The sequence below is a fragment of the Jaculus jaculus genome, chromosome 5 (genome assembly GCF_020740685.1).
Source record: "Jaculus jaculus isolate mJacJac1 chromosome 5, mJacJac1.mat.Y.cur, whole genome shotgun sequence".
Taxonomy (NCBI): Eukaryota; Metazoa; Chordata; class Mammalia; order Rodentia; family Dipodidae; genus Jaculus; species Jaculus jaculus.
Window position 1 is genome coordinate 2,241,436 of NC_059106.1, and position 20,959 is coordinate 2,262,394.

General features: G+C 40.7%; 1 protein-coding gene across 3 annotated transcripts in view; it reads right to left on the reverse strand.

The window, feature by feature from the left end:
• R3hdm1 (R3H domain containing 1) overlaps positions 1–20,959 on the reverse strand; it is a 135,479-nt gene that overhangs the window by 38,993 nt on the left and 75,527 nt on the right. For all 3 annotated transcript variants that reach the window (XM_012951075.2, XM_045149297.1, XM_045149296.1), the window contains 2 exons: positions 11,883–12,188; positions 8,564–8,687 (listed from right to left, as the gene is read on the reverse strand). In XM_012951075.2, the coding sequence (XP_012806529.2) occupies positions 8,564–8,687; positions 11,883–12,188 (430 nt within the window). The remainder of the gene's footprint in view (positions 1–8,563; positions 8,688–11,882; positions 12,189–20,959) is intronic.

The window sequence follows — 20,959 nt, forward strand, 5'->3', positions numbered from 1 at the left end:
GAGAGATGGCTTAGCAGTTAAGGTGCTTGCCTGCCAAGCCTAAGGACTTATGTTGGACTCTCCAGGTCCCAGGTTAGCCACCTGTACAAGGTTGCACATGCACACTAGATGGCACATGTGTCTGGAGTTTGATTGCAGTGGCTGGAGACCCTGGTGCCCCAATCCTCTCCACTGTCATTTAATTAAAAAAAAAAAAAAAAAAAAAGCCAGCCAGGCGTGGTGGCGCATACCTTTAATCTGTGTTGGGAGGCAGAGGTAGGAGGACCTCCATGAGTTCAAGGCCACCTTGAGCCAACACAGTGAATTCCAGGTCAGCCTGAGATCCTGAGCTAGAGTGAGACCCTACCTCAAAAAACCAAAATCACCCACAAAAAACAAGCAATGAGACTGGTAATTTCTGATAGAATTAGCATCCAGATATCAACATGGGTATTTTTAAATACTTCCATTTATTGTTGTTAAAAAACTGTACTGTTGCAATATTATTCTCTTTCTTCCAGCACAATCAATTTTACAAGTTGAGAGAACAAAGGCAATGTAAATTAATGGCTTAGGCCCTTTCTTGGAAAGTTCCAAAGGATATTCTATTTTTAACGAGTCTCTTTTACATCAGAGATGTAAGTGCCCATGTAAAGTCAGATGCACAGAGTAGTGCATAGGTCTGATGGAGTTATTTGCACTGGCTAGAGATCCTAGCATGCCCATTTGCTCTCTCTGCTTACAAGCAAAACATTAAAAAATGTTTCATGGGATGGAGGAATGGCTTAGCATTTAAGGAGTTTGCCTGCAAAGCCAAAGGACCCTGGTTTGATTCCCCAGGATCCACGTAAGCCAGATGTACAAAGGGGCACATGCGTCTGGAGTTCAACTGCAGTGGCTGGAGGCCCTGGTGTGCCCATTCTCTCTCTCTCTCATTCTCTCTCCCTCTTTCTCTGTCAAATGAATAAGTACATAGAATATTTAAAAGAATTTCATGATACAACACGTATGAAAGCATTGTGAAGATGGCTGACCATTTTAGAAGAACCTTAAGCTTTTTATTTTTCCCTCTGGTTTTTCGAGGGAGGGTCTCGCTCTAGCCCAGGCTGACCTGGCATTCACTATGTACCCTCATGGTGGCCTCGAACTCACAGCAATTCTCCTACCTTTGCCTCCTGAGTGCTGGGAATAAAGGTGTGACCTACCACACCCAGCAAATCTTAAGCTTACAATCCTAGTAAGTCTCCTCTTTGGCAGTTTACCAAGGCTGGCCCCTTGTTTGTACTTCAAAGGAAATGCACTTACTTGTCATCACAGCTTCACTAGTCTATCTCCTCTGTCTTTATTTTTTATGCTTATGCTTATAATAAACAGAAATGCAAACAAAAACAACTCAAATAAAAGCAGCCACACAGAAGTTATTATACCTCTGCTATTTAAATGACTGTCCTCTACAACTCAAGTAAGTCCATGGATACTTACCAGATATATTTGGCTCCAGACTCAGTGATGGTATATTAATGGAAAAGGGAAAATTGAGAGTTGATCTGTAGGTATTTATACAATGCCTGAGTCTCTGTTGATCACGCAATACAAAAAATGTTCCAGTTAAAGAGCTTGCCTGCAAAGCCAAAGGACCCAGGTTTGATTCCCCAGGACCCATATAAAGGCAGCTGCACAAGGTGGCCCATGCATCTGAAGTTTGTTTTCAGTGGCTAGAGGTCCTGGTGCACTAATTCTCTCTCCTCCCATCTGTCCCTTTATCTCTCTCTTTCAAATAAGTAAATAAAAATAATTTTTTTCTTAAAAAAATTCACAAAATCAGTAAGAAAAAAACAAGGTAACCAGGGCCACTGCCTAATAATACGAATGCAACATTTCTATTACTTGGGTGGAAAGTTTTGAATAAAAAAAATTACTAGCTTTGCTAATCTGTGTGAATTTCAAGGGCTCTGTGGTTAAGGTGCTTGCCTGCAAAGCCTAGATCTGGGTTTGATTCCATAGTGCCCACATAAATCCAGATGCAGAGTGGTGCATGCATCTAGAGTTCTCCTGTTCACCAACCATGCTGACTCCTCCTGGCCTTTCACATCTCACCCTGGCTACTTCTCATCTGTGCCTTGCAATGCTGTATGCGCCACAGTGTGCTCTCTCTTACCCTCAACCCTGGTCACTTCTCATTTGTACCCTGCAATGTTGCCCATACTTTGCACACCTCATACCCATCCCACAGTGCTCCTTCTTCATTCTGTTGATCACAAACCTGAATTTATAATCACATGGTTCTTGAGACAGAATTCACTGATATTCTTTGAATTTATCAACAGAATTATTTTGCTGCTCACAGACATGCAGTGATAACATAGTTTGTTAAAAAATGTTGAATTTTATCCTTGGTAGGATCCCAACCAGATTCAATTACATGTAGTGAAATTGTCCATTTGGTGGCTTGCTTTAGTGACTAATAATGACCCTAAAAAATTGTGTAAGAGAGGGAAAGAGATACTGGCCTTCTACTAATGAGTTTGATCATGGTATTAACTTTAGAGGAGTTCTAAATTAAAATGAATCTACACTGGAAAATAAATTAAAGCAATAGCTTCACAGACTTTTAACAAGTAAGTAATATTAAGCCAAATATATCATTTAAATCCAAACCCTTATTTCTGAGCATGATGCATGATTAAAAGGCAATTACAATTAATGAAAAATATGAACAAATATTAATATCTTATACAGCATTAAAAAAACAAGTAAAGCAAAAACAAAACAAAGCAAAAACAAAACCAGTGAAACCCCTGAGTAAAAAGCAGCCAGGAAGCAGCTGAAAAAGAGACCGGTTCACTGTGAGAAATGTAACCCTCTCAGACAGTGCTACGGCCCCGAATCCAACAGCTCAGGAATAAGGCCAACAATTGCAAAATGCTAGACATGCACGATGAAACTGCAAATCTTTCAAAAGAGTCTTAATGAAAACAACTCCATACCAAGGAGCCAAGACTTTATACACCTAAACTCTTGGCTACTATTACTACCTACAAGAACAATTTCTTTAGAGTATACCAAGTTCCTTACCGTACAAGTAGTAGACTTTTGACACTCAAGATATGTGTTTTTATGGTAAGGGTTACGATAATAAATAATACTGCACCTGGCAAGCAATGTATCTTTTAAAAAAATATTTTATGGGCTGGAGAGATGGCTTAGCGGTTAAGCGCTTGCCTGTGAAGCCTAAGGACCCCGGTTCGAGGCTTGGTTCCCCAGGTCCCACGTTAGCCAGATGCACAAGGGGGTGCACATGTCTGGAGTTCGTTTGCAGAGGCTGGAAGCCCTGGCGCGCCCATTCTCTCTCTCTCCCTCTATCTGTCTTTCTCTCTGTGTCTGTTGCTCTCAAATAAATAAATAAAAAATTTAAAAAAAATTTTATTATTAATTATTTGACAGAGGAAAGGGGGGGGGGAGAAAGAGAGAGAGAGAAAATGGATGTGCCAGGGCCTCCAGCCACTACAAATGAACTCCAGATGCATGCGTCCCCTTGCGCAGCTGGCTTTCATGGGTCCTGGGGAATCGAATCTGGGTCCTTTGGCTTTGCAGGCAAATGCCTTAACAGCTAAGCCATCCCTCCAGCCCCAATATATCTTTTGAAATAGTTACTTACATGATCACACGTAACAGTAGGTTGCTAAGTTACTCAAAATCAGTTCTCCAATTCACCTTTCTAAACCAGAAATGACTCAAAATCATGGATAGAATTTCCTAATTTTGTGAGTAAACTGAAATTCAGAGGTTTTAAGTGACTAACACCAGTTTAAACTGAAGAATGGCAGGATTCTGACTCATAGCTTGCTTTCTTTATATTATACAAGGCACTGTCTGGAAGCTTAATATAGCCGGACTTCCTCCTGTCTATAGACAGGGGTTGACTCAATCTTACTATAAATGACAACAGTTAGTAATTTCACTTGCAATAGACGTCTAGTGCAATGTGCTAATGCTGCTTCAGTTGGGTTCCTGTGACAGTGGAAAGTTTCTCATTAAGGGGACAATACAAGAGATTGCTCAGCAGTTAAAAGTACTTGCCTACAAAGCCCAAGAACCAAAGTTTGATTCCCTAGTACCTACATAAAGCCAGATGCACAAAGTGGCACATGCATCTGGAGTCCATTTGCAGTGGCCCAGAGACCTGGTACACACATTCTTTTGGTGTGTCTGTCTCTCTTTTCTCTATCTCTGCTTGCAAATAAATAAAAAAAAAAATTTAAAAAAAAGAGGACAATACAAGTGTGCTCTATGGCATGCATAGATAGAATATATTTATCTGAAAAAGTTTACCATTCTCCTCTTTAACGGAACCTTCGTGATTAGGCTGAATAATTAGTTTCATCCTTCTATGATACTTTATAGACCACCAAGCATTGTTGACAAGAACCAAAACTGCAAGCAATGTGATAAATTTCTCATTTAAGCAAACTGGGATGGTGGAATGTACGGAAGTATCAGAGAGAAAAATCCAAAATTAGACAAAAAGTATGTTGACATATGAAGATGTAAAGATGTGGGACAGAAGTTGCTATAAATCTGCAAATAAAAACACTTAATAAAAAGGGAAACAAATTTCCCGATTCCCTAGCATATTTTGCTTTCACATTAAGGATACAAACATAAGCACATCTTAAACTCCTGACATAAAACAAATATCAGCAACTATCAAAAAAAATTTTAGGTGCTGTAAAAACAGCTCAGCAGTTAAGTGCTTGCCTGCAAAGCCTAAGGACCCAGGCTCAATTCCCTAGAACTCATGTAAGCAAGATGCCCAAGATGGCACATGCATCTGGAGTTTGCAGTGGCTGGAGGCCCTAGCATGCCTATTCTCTCTTTCTCTAATACATAAAAGTAAAAGTAAAATATTAAAAACAAAACAAAACAAAAAAAACTTTCAGGATGGCAGTGACCAATGGGATGACCCAAAAGGCACCACAGTGCTAAGAAGAAGTGACAGAGGAGTATTCAGTACTGAAATATCTTAAGCATGCCCTCCAAGGCTTAGTTAGGGTCCACTGTGGAAGAAGTGGCAGAAAGACTGTAGGAACCAAAGGAAGGTTAGGACTGCTTACAAGGTAAATAATCACCCAGAAATTGGCTTCAATATCCATGACCTTGCTTGCAGTGCCTAGCACTACCTTCATAAGGCCCTCATAATAAGAGGGAAAGATGATAACATCAAAATAAAAGAGAGACTAATGGAGAGAGGGAGGGTACATAATGGAGAGTGGATTTGTGAAGGAGAAAGTAGAGGAAGAAATTATCATGGTTTGTTGTCTATAATTATGGAAGTTCTCAATTAAAAAAAGTATAAACATACACACACAAAACAAATTAAACAGTGAGCTCAGCTACAATCTGTTGCAATTTTGGAAGAAAAATAATCAAACGAAAGTCTTTACTATTTCTTTTTAATGTTAATTTTAAATATTTTATAAATTTATTGATTTGACAGAGAGAAAAGGAGAGAGAATGTGTGCACCAGGGATCTAGCCACTGTAAACAAACTCCAGACCCATGTGCAACCTTGTGCATTAAGCTTTATGTAGGTACTGGGGAATCAAACCTGGGTGCTTTGGCTTTTGCCAGCAAGCACCTTAACTACTAAGCTCTGGCTCTCTAGCCTTCCTCCCTTTTGTTTTTGTTTTTTTGAGGTAGAGTCTCATTATAGTCTAGGCTGACCTGGAATTTACTACATTGCCTCAGGGTGGCCTCCAACTCAACAACAATCAGGACTCCTCCCTCTGTCTCCCGAAGGAGTGTCACCATGGCCAGTGTCCCTTTTTGTAGTTTTTTCCCCTTTCCTTTCTCCCTCCCTCTCATAAATTTATGGTATACATTTACATCCACATGAGAGCTCATATTTGTGTACGTACATGTGGTGAGGGTGCATGTGCATGTGGAAGATAGAGGTCAACACTGTTTTCCTCAAATACAATCCACTTAAAAAACATCTTATTTATATTTGTCTGTCTGTCTGTCTATCCTATCTATCTATCTATCTATCTATCTATCTATCATCCATCCATCCATCCATCCATCCATCTATCTATCTATCTATCTATCTATCGAGGTAGGGTCTCACTCAAGCCCAGGCTGACCTTGAACTCATGGCTGTCGTCCTACCTCTGTCTCCTAAGTGCTGAGATTAAAGGCATTCATCACCATGTCCAGCTCCATTCCATTTTTAAAAATTTTTTTTGTTCATTTTTATTTATTTATTTGAGAGTGACAGAGAGAAAGAGGCAGAGAGAGAGAGAGAGAGAGAGAGAGAGAGAGAGAGAGAGAGAGAGGGAGAATATGGGTGTGCCAGGGCTTCCAGCCACTGCAAACAAACTCCAGACACGTGCGCCCCCTTGCGCATCTGGCTAACGTGGGTCCTGGAGAATCAAGCCTTGAACTGGGGTCCTTAGGCTTCACAGGCAAGCACTTAACCACTAAGCCATCTCTCCAGCCCTCCATTCCATTTTTTGAAATAAGATCTCATCAATATTACTAGACTAGCTAGTTCTAAGGATTCTCCTGTCTTGGACTCTCCAGTACTGTGATTATAGGTACACACCTCTTTTCTGACTTCTATGTGGTTGCTAGGGAATTAAATTCATGTCCTCATGCTTATACTGATTAAGCCATCTCTCTAAACCCTACAAAATAATTTCTATTATAATTTAAAAACATGCATGTGATAATGAGAAGTATCATGACCTCTTGCCGCATATAAAGAATAACTTTTGACATCTTCTGACATTACAAACACATAATGATTTATATTATTTGCCACAGACTATTATTTTTAAACTCCAGGCAAATCTGTGAGTGAGAGAGTCATATGTGAGATAAAGAACAAGTTCTAACTTAGCTAAAATGGCCAGTTTCCTGTCATACATACAACACAGAGGGAAAACAGGCCAAGAGATGAGCCTGCAAACACGCTGAGAACAAAATACCTCCAGGATAACAGATGAAGGACAGGAAGGCTCTGTTTAGGGTCTGCTAAGCAGGACTCTTATCTGGCAAAGGAAACAGTGAGTGACAAGGATCACTAGTGACCCTTAAGAGTTAAACAATATTGAGAACAGACTCCACAGAGGAGATGATAGTGTCTTTATGACACACTCAGTCTGAGCACCCCCCAAAATGACAAGCAGCTAAATAAAATCTTCTAAAGAAATGAGTAAGAAAACCTCACTTCAACTCCTAGAATTATACCAGGTTGGATAACCACCTTACTGAAAATCTGCAACAGAAGGGCACATTCAGGTAAGAAGCATGCAGAAAAGTGAGTTTATCAAGATACAGATCTTAGATACAGAGCCTTAGAGAGAGTGTGTGTTCTATGTGCCAGGGTCTCCTGCTGCTGTAAATAAATACCTAACCACCTTTATGTGGATGGCTGGGGAATTGACTCAGACCAGCAGGCTTTGCAAGCAAGCACTTTTAACTAGTGAGCCATCTCCCCAGCACCAGTTTTTTCTTTCTAAAAATATTTTATTATTTATTTATTTGACAGAGAAAGAGGGAGAAAGAGAGTGAGACTGGGTGCTCCAGGGCCTCCAGCCACTGCAAACAAACTCCAGACGCGTGCACTCCCCTTGTGCATTTGGCTAATGTGGGTCCTGGGGAATAGAACCTGGGTCCTTTGGCCTTGCAGACAAATGCCTTAACTGCTAAGCCATTCCTCCAGTCCACCAGCACCAGTGTTTTTTAAAAAAATATTTTTATTTTCATTTATTTGAGATAGAGAGAGATAAGAGAGAGAATGGGTGCACCATGGTATCTAGCCACTACAAAAAAAAAAACCAAACTCGACACATGTGCCACCTTGTGCATCTGGCCTACATGGGTCCTGGTGAATCAAACCCGGGTCCTTTGGCTTTGCAGGCAAGTGCCTAAACTGTTATACCATCTTTCCAGCCCTCAGCCCCAGTTTTAAAAATGAGATCACAGATGTTTTCACAGAATGCTTGAAGACAATTTGAGAAGGACCAAAAGGAAAACGGTGTTGAGTTCTAAAGTATTTCATAGGTCTATTAGATTCCATCTCATTTCTTTTTGCTAGATAATTAAGCTGAAAATAAAGCTTATAAGATCTGTGTAAGAACACTAGTCCTATGAAAGGCATTCCCACTCAGCCTGAGACATTAAGAATATCCTCTCAGATAAGGCTGAATTTAGTCACACGCAGGAGGCTTTGGTTTCCATTTCTGGTTACCATTTGGAAGCCATTTGTCTTGCCCTTTTGCTCTCCCGAAGGGGACAACTGGCCTGCAACAATGGCTATCACTGCCACTGCCATGAGGATCTGGCACTGCTTACCACCCTGCTGGCTTTGCAGAACTCCTTATGTGGCTCCCATCATCCCTTTAGCTCACAGATCTGTGGGGTTTCCTGGAGGAATGTAAACCTGTCCACACTTCTAGCTTCACTGACTTGCATGCTCAGATGCACATATTTTATACCCTTGATAGACTGAGCATGACAGAGTATCAACTCAAAGACTGAAGTGAAGTAAGCTGGTTTCAGCATCAGAAGCAAAACTCACCCGTCTGCTGTGCAGGCTGTGGCAGTGGCTGGTTCAGATGTGAACTGTAATGGACAGAAGGGACTGGACGGTACTGAGGTGGGTTGGAGTGATAGTGGCTAGGGGCACAGAAGCATGCTGGCATCTAGAATCACAAGTGTTGAAGACAAAAATTAGTGAGGAGGAAAAAGCAAGTACCTAAATAAAATACTAGTGAGGGACACCAGAGTACAGTGAGTAACAATTTGAGTACCAACCACCTACAAATCACTTTTATCTTTTTCTATCTATATTCTATATTTGAATCTTTTGAATGCTTATAATTTTGGGGTTTGTTTACCTTCAGTTTATTACAGTCTACCTCAAGTTAAATTTGAAATTAGTAACAGTAAGTTTGTAATAATACAGTTCCTTTTACCCTTTCTCCATCCTGATAGTCTTGCTGTCATTCATATTATGTCTTTACACCCACAATCACACGAGAATGCAGTATGTAAATTTGCTACTATCTCCTGGAAAAATTACACATCTTGTGCATATTGTGTCCATTCAGAAGTTTCACAGACATAATACCTGCCATACATTTGGGAGATTCTTAGCTTATAACTAAATCTAAAATCTTATAACTCATCTAGAAACTTTAATTTTTTTTGTTTATTTTCAAGCAGAGAGAGGGAGAGAGAGACAGACAGACAGACACACAGAGAGAGTGAATGGGCACACCAGGGCCTCTAGCACTGCAAATGACCTCCAGATGTGTGTACCCCTTGTGCATCTGGCTTACGTGGGTCCTGGGGAATCGAACCTGGGTCCTTTGGCTTCACAGGCAAATGCCTTAACTACGAAGCCATTTCTCCAGTCCCTCATCTAGAAACATTTGTTTGGTTGGCTTTCAGTTGAGTTAGGCACACTTTAAAATTTGTACAGACGTGATCTTTTTTAGAAGTAATTCCAATCCAAAGAGCAGAATCTGAGGAAGTTCATGGGCCTGTAAAATTAACACAGACTTCTATCTCACTGGATTATTTATTCTTCACCTAAAGTAGCTCAAATTAGTCAAAAGAAACTCACAGCTGATATTCATATTTCTGGAAGGAGGATATTTTAAGCTGTTCTTCACATTTTTCTTTGAGGCAGATGTGAGTCAGGCAACACACCAGGCTCTTCTCTGGATTTTAATTTGCATTAGAATAAAATTGATAAAGTGGGTAATTTACATAGTGAATGCTATAAGCAGTTACCCTGAAAGTGTCAACATTATGTGTTTTAATAAAGAAAAGTATCAAAACAGTATCAATGGTAAAATAAATTTTGAGGCTCCCCCCCCCCCCGATTTGTTGAGGTAGTGTCTCACTCTAGCCCAGGCTGACATGGAAATCACTATGTATTTTCAGGGTGGCCTGGAACTTATGATGAAATTCCTACTTCTACCTCTCGAGTGCTGGAAAAGGTGTGTGCCACGATGCATGGCATCAAGAAGCTCTAGATAGTAAAGTATTCAGGTCCTCATGCTTGCAAAGCAAGTGACCTACTTCTGCAGCTATCGCCCCAGCCCAGGCAACTTCATATGAAATTGCAAGAGACCTCATACTTCCAATTTTAAATCCTATTTACAAGCCCTTAATCTCAGCACTGGGGTTGCAAAGGTAACAGATTGCTGTGACTTCCAGGTCACTCTGGACTACAGTGAGACAGCCACAAAGCAAAAACAATCAAAAACAAAACAAGGGCTGGAGGGATGGCTCAGAGGTTAAGGCACTTGCCTACAAAGCCAGAGGACCCAGATTCATTTCCTCAGAACCCACATTAGCCAGATGCACAAGGGGGCACATGTGTTTTAGAGTTCATTTGCAGTGGCTAGAGGCCCTGGTGCACCCATTCTCAGTCTCTGGCTCAAATAAATAAAAATTTAAAAATATTAAACACATACACACACACACACATACACACACACACAAGCTTCTTCCTTGAGAAAACACCAAATGTAGGATGATGTGCAGTGGGAGGCCCGGGGCCCCGGACTGGGAGGTCTCAGCAGCGGTTGTGGGTGGGGAAGAGTCCATGGTAGTTCTGGAGACAAAGCCCAAGACAAGGAGTGGATCCCCGTTAACAAGCTGGGACACCTGGTCAAGGACATGAAAATCAAGTCCCTGCAGGATGAGGTTTCAAAAAGATCGTGCCAGTGCAGAAGCAGACTCATGTGGGCCAGCAGACCAAACTCAAGGCTTTTGTCACCACTGGGGACTACAACAGTCATGTTGGCCTGGGTGCTCCAAGTTGGCACACACTGCCATCTAGGGCTGTCATCTTTGCCAAGCTCTCCATTGTGCCTGTCCAGAGAGACTACTATGGGAACAAGATCTGTAAGCCCCATACAGTCTAAGGTGACAGGCCACTGTGGCTCTGTGCTGGTGTGCCTTGTCCTTGACCCCAGAGGCAATGGCACTGTCTCTGCCACCATGCCCAAGAAACTGCTGCTGATGGCTGGTATTGATGACTGCTACACTTTAGCCAGGGGCTGCACTGCCACCCTGGGCAACTTTGCTAAGGCCACTTTTGATGCCATCTCTTAGACCTACAGCTACCTGACCTCCAACTTCTGGAAAGAGACTGTGTTCACCAAGTATCCCTACCAGGAGTTCATTGACCATCTTGTGAAAGCCCACACCAGAGTCTCAGTGCAGAGGACCCAGGCTCAAGCTGTGGCTACCACATAGGGATTTTATACAGCAAAATAAAAGAGGATTATGTCTGTTAAAAAAGATTACAAAGTTACATTAGTCAAAGCAAGGCACAGTAACGTTAACAGTGAAAGTGAAAAGAACAAAGCCCTTACATTTATGACCTGCTGACATCCAACATGAGTGTCAACACAGCTCAATGGAGAAAGCGAAGTGTCTTCCACAAATGATGCTAGAGTGACTAGATCTATAATCACTTCATAATGGAGTTGGGACTTTACCATAAACAATACAGAAAATTAACTCAAAATAAATAAATGACCTTAAAATAGGAGTTAAAATAAAACCCTCTGAGGAGAAAACAACAGGGACACAATTTTATGACATGGTCTTGCCAGTAGATTCTTAGTGATCACACCAAAGTACCATCAGTAAATACAGACAGAGAAAGTCATTTGCGGTTCGATTCCCCAGGACCCATGTAAGCCATGTAGATGCACAAGGAGGCGCATCTGTCTGGAGTTCATTTGCAGTGGCTGAAGGCCCTGGCACACCCATTCTCTCTCTCAAATAAATAAATAAAATATGTAAACAACAACAACAACAGAAGTTCTTTTAAGTTAAGCAAGGGACCAGAGACAAATAACAAAGCAACGCACCTGTGGTGAGGGCTGTTGAAGATAGCTCTGCTGCTGGAGCACAGGCTGGCTAACAGGATGCCCAGAGGCAGAGAAGCTGGCAGTAGGAACTGGCTGTCCAGGTGGGAGGGGGGGAGGAGGAGGAGGAGGAGGAGCAGGGGGAGGAGGAGCAGGATGTGGTGGTGGGGCTGCAGTCATGATGTAACCAGATTGCTGTGGAGACTGAAGAACCACAGTGGACTGGAACATAGTGGCATGAGGGTCAGGACCATCAGCAGATGGCTGGCGGGCAAGACTCATGTGGCTGAACTGAGAACCAAGGTTATCCTGATAAAAAGGGAAAAGCCAGCAGTCAGAAAACAAAACTTACTAATAAAAGTAGTAAACAGACATATTACTTATTATTATTATTTTTTGGTTTTGTGAGGTGGAGTCTTAGTGTAGCCCAGGCTGACCGGGAATTCATTATGTAGTCTCAGGGTGGCCTAGAACTCACAGTGATCTTCCGACCTCTGCCTCCGGAGTGCTGGGATTACAGGGACATGCCACACCTGGTTTGTGAGGGAGGTGCTGGGGATCAAACCCAGGGCTTCACATGTATGCTATGCAAGCACTCTACCACCTGGGATATATCCCCAGCCCCTGTACTTTAAATATTTTCAATAGAGCTGAAATAGTTTATATTATTGATACCATATGAATCTATAATAAATAATGTTATCAGAGATGAACAGCTTCAAGAACAGAGAACACTAAGGCAGGAGGACAGGATATTATAATGCCACCATTAGAAATTATTTAGAAAATATACCTAAAGGAAAAGATGGCATGCTGAAAGACTGGGGTACATTGCAAGTAAAGTATACACTAAAATTATATGTACACTGAACATTTTCTGAAAGGAGTTAAAATTATCTCCCTTCTTCCTAGAAGGCAGGATTTGGTTCTATATATTACTATATCTCCAAAAATCAAAATGTAAACACCCAGTCATTTTCTGTGATCTCTAAAAAATAATCTGCCCATGAACTCTATTCTAAATTCTTCTCTGCTACTACAATTAAGATGGCAAATGGGCATGATCTACATGAGTCTCATGCTGCTGCTAGACACTTGGGGAGCAAGCAGGACACCATCCAGGGTGGGGGCTCTGACATCTCTTACTGGTCCGAAGAATACCAGTAAACAACACTGCAGGGTTAACGGACTCCCTACTCCCAGAGATTCAGATGACAGCTTGTATTACATACCCTTAAAAAGTCACAATGAAAGCTGTGACTTATAAACCTTTGGCAACTGAGTTTTCAGATTAAAGTTGACATGTCTACAATTTTTAAGAGAACACTGGCTTTTTACAAGTAAGTTAAGTATACTAAGAAGATAAAAGGACTGAAAATGGGAAACCTGATTTAATGACTGAAAATACATGGTTTTACTCTTACCAAAAGGTCACCAACAAACTCTACCAAATTCTACCACTTAATTCAGTGAGTGGTTTCTGAAGGCAAAGACACCTGGCTAACTACCTTAGAAAAAGTAATTTTCTTATCCCAGTGAAAATTCCCAAATATTTTTGAGCTTTATTGCTGCTTTCACACTTCTCACTACCCACTACCAACAAAGACTCTCTTTTTCAGACTTCTCAACACTAACAAAGGCTCTTTTTGTCAAGACTTCTTGCTCCCACTCTGCAGAAGGCACTCTGCTGCTTCAGGTCACACAGCTACCAAGTGGCACAGTGGGCCTGAGATTTTCCTAAGGGACATAATTTGGGGCAGAATTTGGATTACAAAAGGTATTATTACATTAGAGGCAGAAATAGAACATCTAGGGGATCTTTGAAAAATACAATTAGAATCAGTAGCTGCAAGCTACATTTCACCTCAATTAGTTGGTTGGGACCTACTAGACCCACTATTGCACTGGAGAGAGAACACAGAACCTAAAGCCAGAAGAAAGCTACTGGTCCACGACTGACCGAAGTAAGGAAAGGAGCTAAAGTATCTGAGGACAAGAGAAAAGCCAGATGATCTCATGTGAAAAAGGAAGACGGTATTAGAGTTTAAACCATCACTGTACTAAGCCAATAAAACCATTGTCTTATGGAATAAATTACTAGTGTTTATTAGTAAACATTACTTCTATTATATATGAAAAACTAAGAATATATTATATTGATCACAGTCAAGTAGTCATTGCACATCCACCCAGGAAACGAATGAGGAGGTGAAACTAGAGAGTAACACGGTGTATGGCTGGCTGGGTGGGTGGGCCTGGCAGGGGTGGGGATATGAAGGGGACTGGAGAGCACTGAGCAGGCTGAGGAGGACTGCAGAGGGCCAGAATGCTGAGGAGTAATGTCACAGGAAAGTTTACAAGATAGAAATTCATCCATTTTGAGACAATAGCTTTAATAACATTTATAAAGTATTTAAAATACAATAGAATAAAAAGCAAACAATACAAATGCAGAAGCACTACACAATACAACTTGTGAGAACACACCTATACTTAAGCTGATTTCATAACTACAAGGATAATCACGTCATAAATGCACTTTAAAAATATTTTATTTATTTATTTGAGAGACAGACAGACTGAATGGGCACCCAAGGGCCACTAGCTACTGCAAATGAACTCCAGATGCAGGTGCTACCTTGTGCATCTGACTTGTATGTGTCCTGGGAAATGGAACCTGCATCTTAACCACTAAGCCATCTCTCCAGCCCATAAGCATACTCCCCCCCCCCCCACCCCAAGCTAGGGTCTCAATCTAACTCAGGCTGACCTGGAATTCCCTACGTAGTCTTCTCAGGGTAGCCTCCAACTCATGGTGGTCCTCCTACCTCTGTTTCCTGAGTGCTAGGATTAAGGGCATGTGCCACATGCCTGGCCAATAAATGTATTTTATTGAATATTAATTTTAAAAAGGTCATTTTGCCATTTCAAATTCCATTATGTACAAAAGATCCTGGGGTTAAATTAGTAAAAGCAAACCTTATTATTCTTTGATTTATATGAAGGGCTGATCTGAAACATTAAATTATAAATGAAAAAACATAACTTATAATCAGTAAGAATTTACATGGTATCTATAGAAATTGTCCTATTTAATAAGGCATGTTTTAAATCTCTTTTACTATGGGCACCACTCCTAAATTTGGGCTATTTTGTAAGAAAAAAAAAATACACTGTGCATAATCCCAGAACTCGGGAGGCAGAGGTAGGAGGATTGCCATGAGTTCAAGGCCACCCGGAGACTACATAGTGAATTCTGGATCAGCCTGAGCCAGAGGGAAACCCTACCTCAACTCCCACTGCCCCCCAAAAAACTTTGGGCTGGAGATGGCTCAGCTGTCAAGGTGCTTACATGCAAGGCCTAAGGACCTAATTCTGATTCCCCCAGACTCACTTGAACTATTTTTAAAAAAGAAAAACTTCATGAACAACATGTACCTACTGTACCTACATACACATGCACTCACCCACAGAAACATATCTATATTATTATTATTATTATTATTTTGAGGTAGGGTTTTACTCTAGCCCAGGTTGACCTGGAATTCACTCTATAGTCTCAGGGTGGACTTTAACTCACAGGGATCCTAACTCCTAATTCACAGGGATACCTCCTACTATATATATCATTTTAAAAAATATTTTTATTTATTTATTTGCAAGCAGAGAGAGAGGAGAGAGAAACAGAGAGACTGGGCATACCAGGCCTTCCAGCTGCTGCAAACAAACTTTAGACTCATACGCCACTTTGTGCATTTAGCTTTATGTGGGTACTGGGGAATCAAATCTGGGTCGTTAAATTTTGCAGGCAACCATCTTAACTGCTGAGCCATCTCTTCAGCCACCACACATATCTTTATTTTTTTAATGTGAGAGGGGTTGAGGGAAGAGAACTGGCATGCCAGGGCCTCCAGCCACCTTATGTGCATATATAGGACCTGGAGAGCAAACTTGAGTCCTTAGGCTTCGCAGGCAAGTGCCTTAACTGCTAACAATCTCTCCAGCTCACAAACATATCTTTTATGTAAGGATGAAAAAAAACTTTCCTGGTATAAAGGTATATTTTTATTAAAATAACACATATTAGAATCTGAGAAATGACTTATTAATAATCTTTATGTTCATCAGTTTCAGGAAAAGCTTTTATATTTTCAGGAACACTCAAAATCAGATGTTGTAGAGAATGTTTTAATTACTTCTAAATCTTCAGAATATAGCTGGCCACCCAAAAGCTCACACCAGCATTGAGGGTTAATTTCCTAATCTTGTATTTATATGCTCATTTCAAAGGAGGTTATATATTGGCTTAAATGCTATTGTATCCACTTTACAGTGGATACAATTCACACAAAAGAAAATTAAGTGCCTTACAGAATGCCAGAAGAATCCAAATAACCTTACCCAATGCAAACTTTCACTTTTGGTTCACAAGGTCTACTTTAGACAAAATGTTTTGCTCTTGACAGTATATCTGAACAGAATAATTGTATGAGCCTAGCATGCTTTTGCCACAGGTTTCTGCTATGTGACAGAATAAATTTTTTGTTGTTAATGTTTATTGTTTGCTTTTGAAGTAGGGTCTCACTCTGGCCCAGGCTGACCTGGAATCTATGTAATATCAGGGTGGTACTGAACTCACAGTGATCCTCCTACCCTTGCCTCCTGAGTGCTGGGATTAAAGGTGTGTGCCACCACACCTGGCTCGAGAGAATAATTTTTAAAAAATATTTAAATTACTTATTTGAGAGAGAGAAAGATAGACAGAAAATAGGTGCACCAGGGCCTCTAGCCACTGCAAAGGAACTCCAGATGCATGTGCCACTTTGTGCATCTGGTTTTACATGGGTATTGGGGAACCAAACCTGGGTTTTTAAGACTTTTCAGGGAATCACCTTAACTGCTAAGCCATTTTCTCCAGACCCTATTTTATTTCTTTTTCTTTTTTTTTTTAATTTTTATTAACATTTTCCATGATTATAAAATATATCCCATGGTAATTCCCTCCCTCCCCACCCCCACACTTTCCCGTTTGAAATTCCATTCTCAATCATATTACCTCCCCATTACAAACATTGTAATTACATATATACAATATCAACCTATTAAGTATCCTCCTCCCTTCCTTTCTCCACCCTTTATGTCTCCTTTTCAACTTACTGGCCTCTGCTACTAAGTATTTTCATTCTCACGCAGAAGCCCAGTCATCTGTAGCTAGGATCCCCATATGAGAGAGAACATGTGGCGCTTGGCTTTCTGGGCCTGGGTTACCTGACTTAGTATAATACTTTCCAGGTCCATCCATTTTTCTGCAAATTTCATAACTTCATTTTTCTTTACCGCTGAGTAGAACTCCATTGTATAAATGTACCACATCTTCATTATCCACTCATCTGTTGAGGGACATCTAGGCTGGTTCCATTTCCCAGCTATTATAAATTGAGCAGCAATAAACATGGTTGAGCATGTACTTCTAAGGAAATGAGATGAGTCCTTTGGATATATGCCTAGGAGTGCTATAGCTGGGTCACCTATTTTATTTCTTAAAAATATTTTTTATTTAAAGCCTTTAATCCCAGTACTCGGGATGCAGAGGTAGGAGAATTGCCATGGGTTTGACGCCACCCTAAGACTTCAGAGTGAATTCCAAGTCAGCCAGGGCTAGAGCAAGACCCTACCTTGGAAAACCAAATAAATAAAAAATAAAATAAAATAAAATAAAATAGTTCCCAGGCTGAGATGGTTCAGTGGTTAAAGGTACTTGTGTGTAAAGCCTGATGCCGGGGTTCATTTCCCCAGTACCCACATCAATCCAGATGTGCAACACGACTCATGCATCTGGAGTTACTTTTGCAGTGACAAGAGACCCTCATGAGCCCATATTCATTCATTCATTCTCTCTCTCCTTACAAATAAATAACAAAAACAAAAAAAAAAATTGGGGGGGGGTTTGAGATAGGGTCTTGAAGTAGCCAAGGCTGACCTGGAATTTACTATTTAGTTTCAGGGTGGCCTCGAACTCATGGAGATCCTCCTACCTCTGCCTCCTGAGTGCTGGGATTAAAGGCATGCGTCACCACACCCAGCCTGGGAATAATTTTAAGTGTGAGATAAACTCATGAAAAAAAAAAAAAACAACCTAAAATTACCCAAGGAATAAGCAGAAATCTTTTAAAAATAAGATAATGTATAATGATCACTTGTTCTTTTACCACAAGACAAAATAGTGGTTTTTAAACTTACAAAAGGCTTACATCATTTTAGAATCCAGAAAAAAAATCTAGATTAAAATAAAAGCACAAAAAGAGGGAGCAGACTAAATGATCAGTAGAGTAGCCAATGGATCCTCACAAATCTGTCAAGTAGGAAGAGACACCTGGAGGAAAACTGAGAGCATGCTAATGAGGTACTGATTTGTTATTACAGGATATTAGGTGCATTAAGTCATATAACTCTTAAGGCATAGCCTTCTTTTACACAAGTAGACCTTCCATGTATGTGTCAGATGAAATAAGAACAGGTCTGCTGGGGAGTACCAGGAGGAGTGATATGAGCACCAACAGAATATGAATTAATGTGCCAAATGGCAAAGTTTGAAAACTGAGCTGGGGTCTGACTGGTCAAAGTGAAACCCAGATACCATTAGAGAAGGAAAAGTTTTAACACTTCTTATTCCTTTCTTGTACTGCATCTTGCTACAACTCAACATCCAAGACTGTTGGTTTTATGTTATATGTTCAAGAAATGGGGTCCCTCTGAAGGCTCTGCAATTTACAACACTGTTTAAGTTGGTTATTTGAAATTCCATGAATTGATCATCTCAAAATATGTAAAAGATAATAAATAATTGTATATCAATTTATTATTGTTTTTTTGGTGATGACTTACTTTTAACATTTAAACAATCACAGAGTCTGATGGATACCTTAAGATTGAAATTATAGCCTGGCTGAAGTAAGAACCTACCTCGAAAACCACCCCCACACACACACACAAAGAAAAAAAAAATGAAATGAAAGTCAAAAGTCAATTATAAAACTCCTAGTGGGCTAGAGAGATGGCATAGCAGTTAAGGTACATGCCTGTGAAGCCTAGGGACCCAGGTTCGATTCTCCAGGTCCCACATAAGCCAGATGCACATGATGGCACATGCATCTGGAGTTTGTTTACAGCAGCTAGAGGCCCTGGTGCACCCATTCTCTCCCCCCATGTCTCTAATAAATAAATAAATACAAATAAACTCTTAAAAAAAAACTCCTAGTAAAACACAAAGCATTGCAAAGACATGATAGCAAAAATAAAGAGCAACTCTTTGGGACCAAGAAGAATAAAGCTAAGGTAGAAAAGGCCATGAAAGGTGCTTTACATAGTCTTAGAGTGTGCAACAAGTAGGGTTGGAGAAGACATGGGGTCTCCAGGATAGTTTTAGGTAATCTGCTTCACATATATGGACTATTTTGGTACAGTTTAGGAGCACCTCAAAATCCTTTGAGTCCTAGGGCTGAGGCGATAGCTTACTGAGTAAAGTGCTTGCCTCACAAACAAAAGGGCTTGAGTTTGATCCTAGTACCCATGTAAATGTTGGGTGTAGTGGCATGCACTTGTCATCCCAGAGCTGGGGAGGCAAAGACAGAGTATTCTCAGAGTTTGCTGGCTAGCCAGTCTAACCTAATTGGTATACTATATGCCAATGAGAGATTCTGTTTCAAAGTGAAGTGGACAGTGTTGTTGAGTATACTCCTGAAGTTTTCTCTAGCCTCCACACACACGTGCACCTACCCACATATGAACACACATACATATTCACACACACATGCATGCAAAACCAACCCCAAACTACCTTTAATCCTAACTTTAGAAAACAGCGAAGGACAACTGCCTTGCCCAGGAGTCTTAACTGCCCAAATCAAATGTTTTTAGGACTTCCATATTATTTGCTTATATATGCTTTTCATCTCTGCAATACAAATTATGCTTCAAGTCTCCAGTTCACAAGATACCACACTGCATTTTTTTCCATAGTCTTGCATACAAAGGTGTGAGTAAAGGTACAAACTATTTTCCATGTTGGAAAATCTTTAAAAATTAGCAGGACTGGGGTTGAAGGGATGGTTTAGTGGTTAAGGCATTTACCTGCAAAGCCTAAGGACCCAGGTTCAGTTCCCCAGGACCCACATTAGCCAGATGCACACAAGGGGCACATGCGTAGGGAGTTCGTTTGCAGTGGCTGGAGGCCCTGGCACACCCATTCATCCCCCCTCCCCCTCCCTCTTTCTCTGTCAAATAAATAATATAAACAAAATATTAAAAAAAATTAGCATGAAAAGGTTTTTTTTTCATTTTGATGATTGTGTGCATGTGTGCTTGCCATGCTGCGCACATATTGATCTGAGAACAACATGGTGTATCTTGCCTTCCCTTTAACCCTTTGGAGACAAAGTCTCCCTTGTCTCCATTGCTTGCAAAATTCTAGATTTTCCTAACTACCCATTGCTATAGACACCTTGGGATTGTAGATGCATATACTATTTTGTGTCCAGCTTCATGTGGGTGCTGACGAGGACTGAATCTGGGTCAGCAGGCTTGCAAGCAAGCAAGCCCCTTTATCTCCTCATCCCCCCAAACAGTTTATATTGATGTAATCAATATGTTCAAAGATGAATAACACATTAGAGAAAAAGACTAAAATGTGAATGCATGTGTGAATTCTCCTCTCAGTGAGAACTGATGTAGAGTACTTTGTAGGACTTGGGAAGCCCACTTTAGTTTCTTCCATTTCTTTTTTTTTTGGAGGTAGGGTTTCACTCTAGTCCAGGCTGACCTGGAATAATTCTCTATGTAGTCTCAGGCTGGCCCCGAACTCATGGTTGATCCTCCTATCTCGGCCACCCAACTGCTGGGATTAAGGGTGTGCTCCACCACGCCTAGCTGATTTTTTTTTTTTTTTTTTTTTGAGGTAGGGTCTTGCTCTAGGCCAGGCTGACCTGGAATTCACTATGTACAGTCAGGCTGGCCCTGAACTCAAGGCAATTCTCCTACCTTGACCATGCCCGGATCATCCATTCCATTTTAATACCTCACAT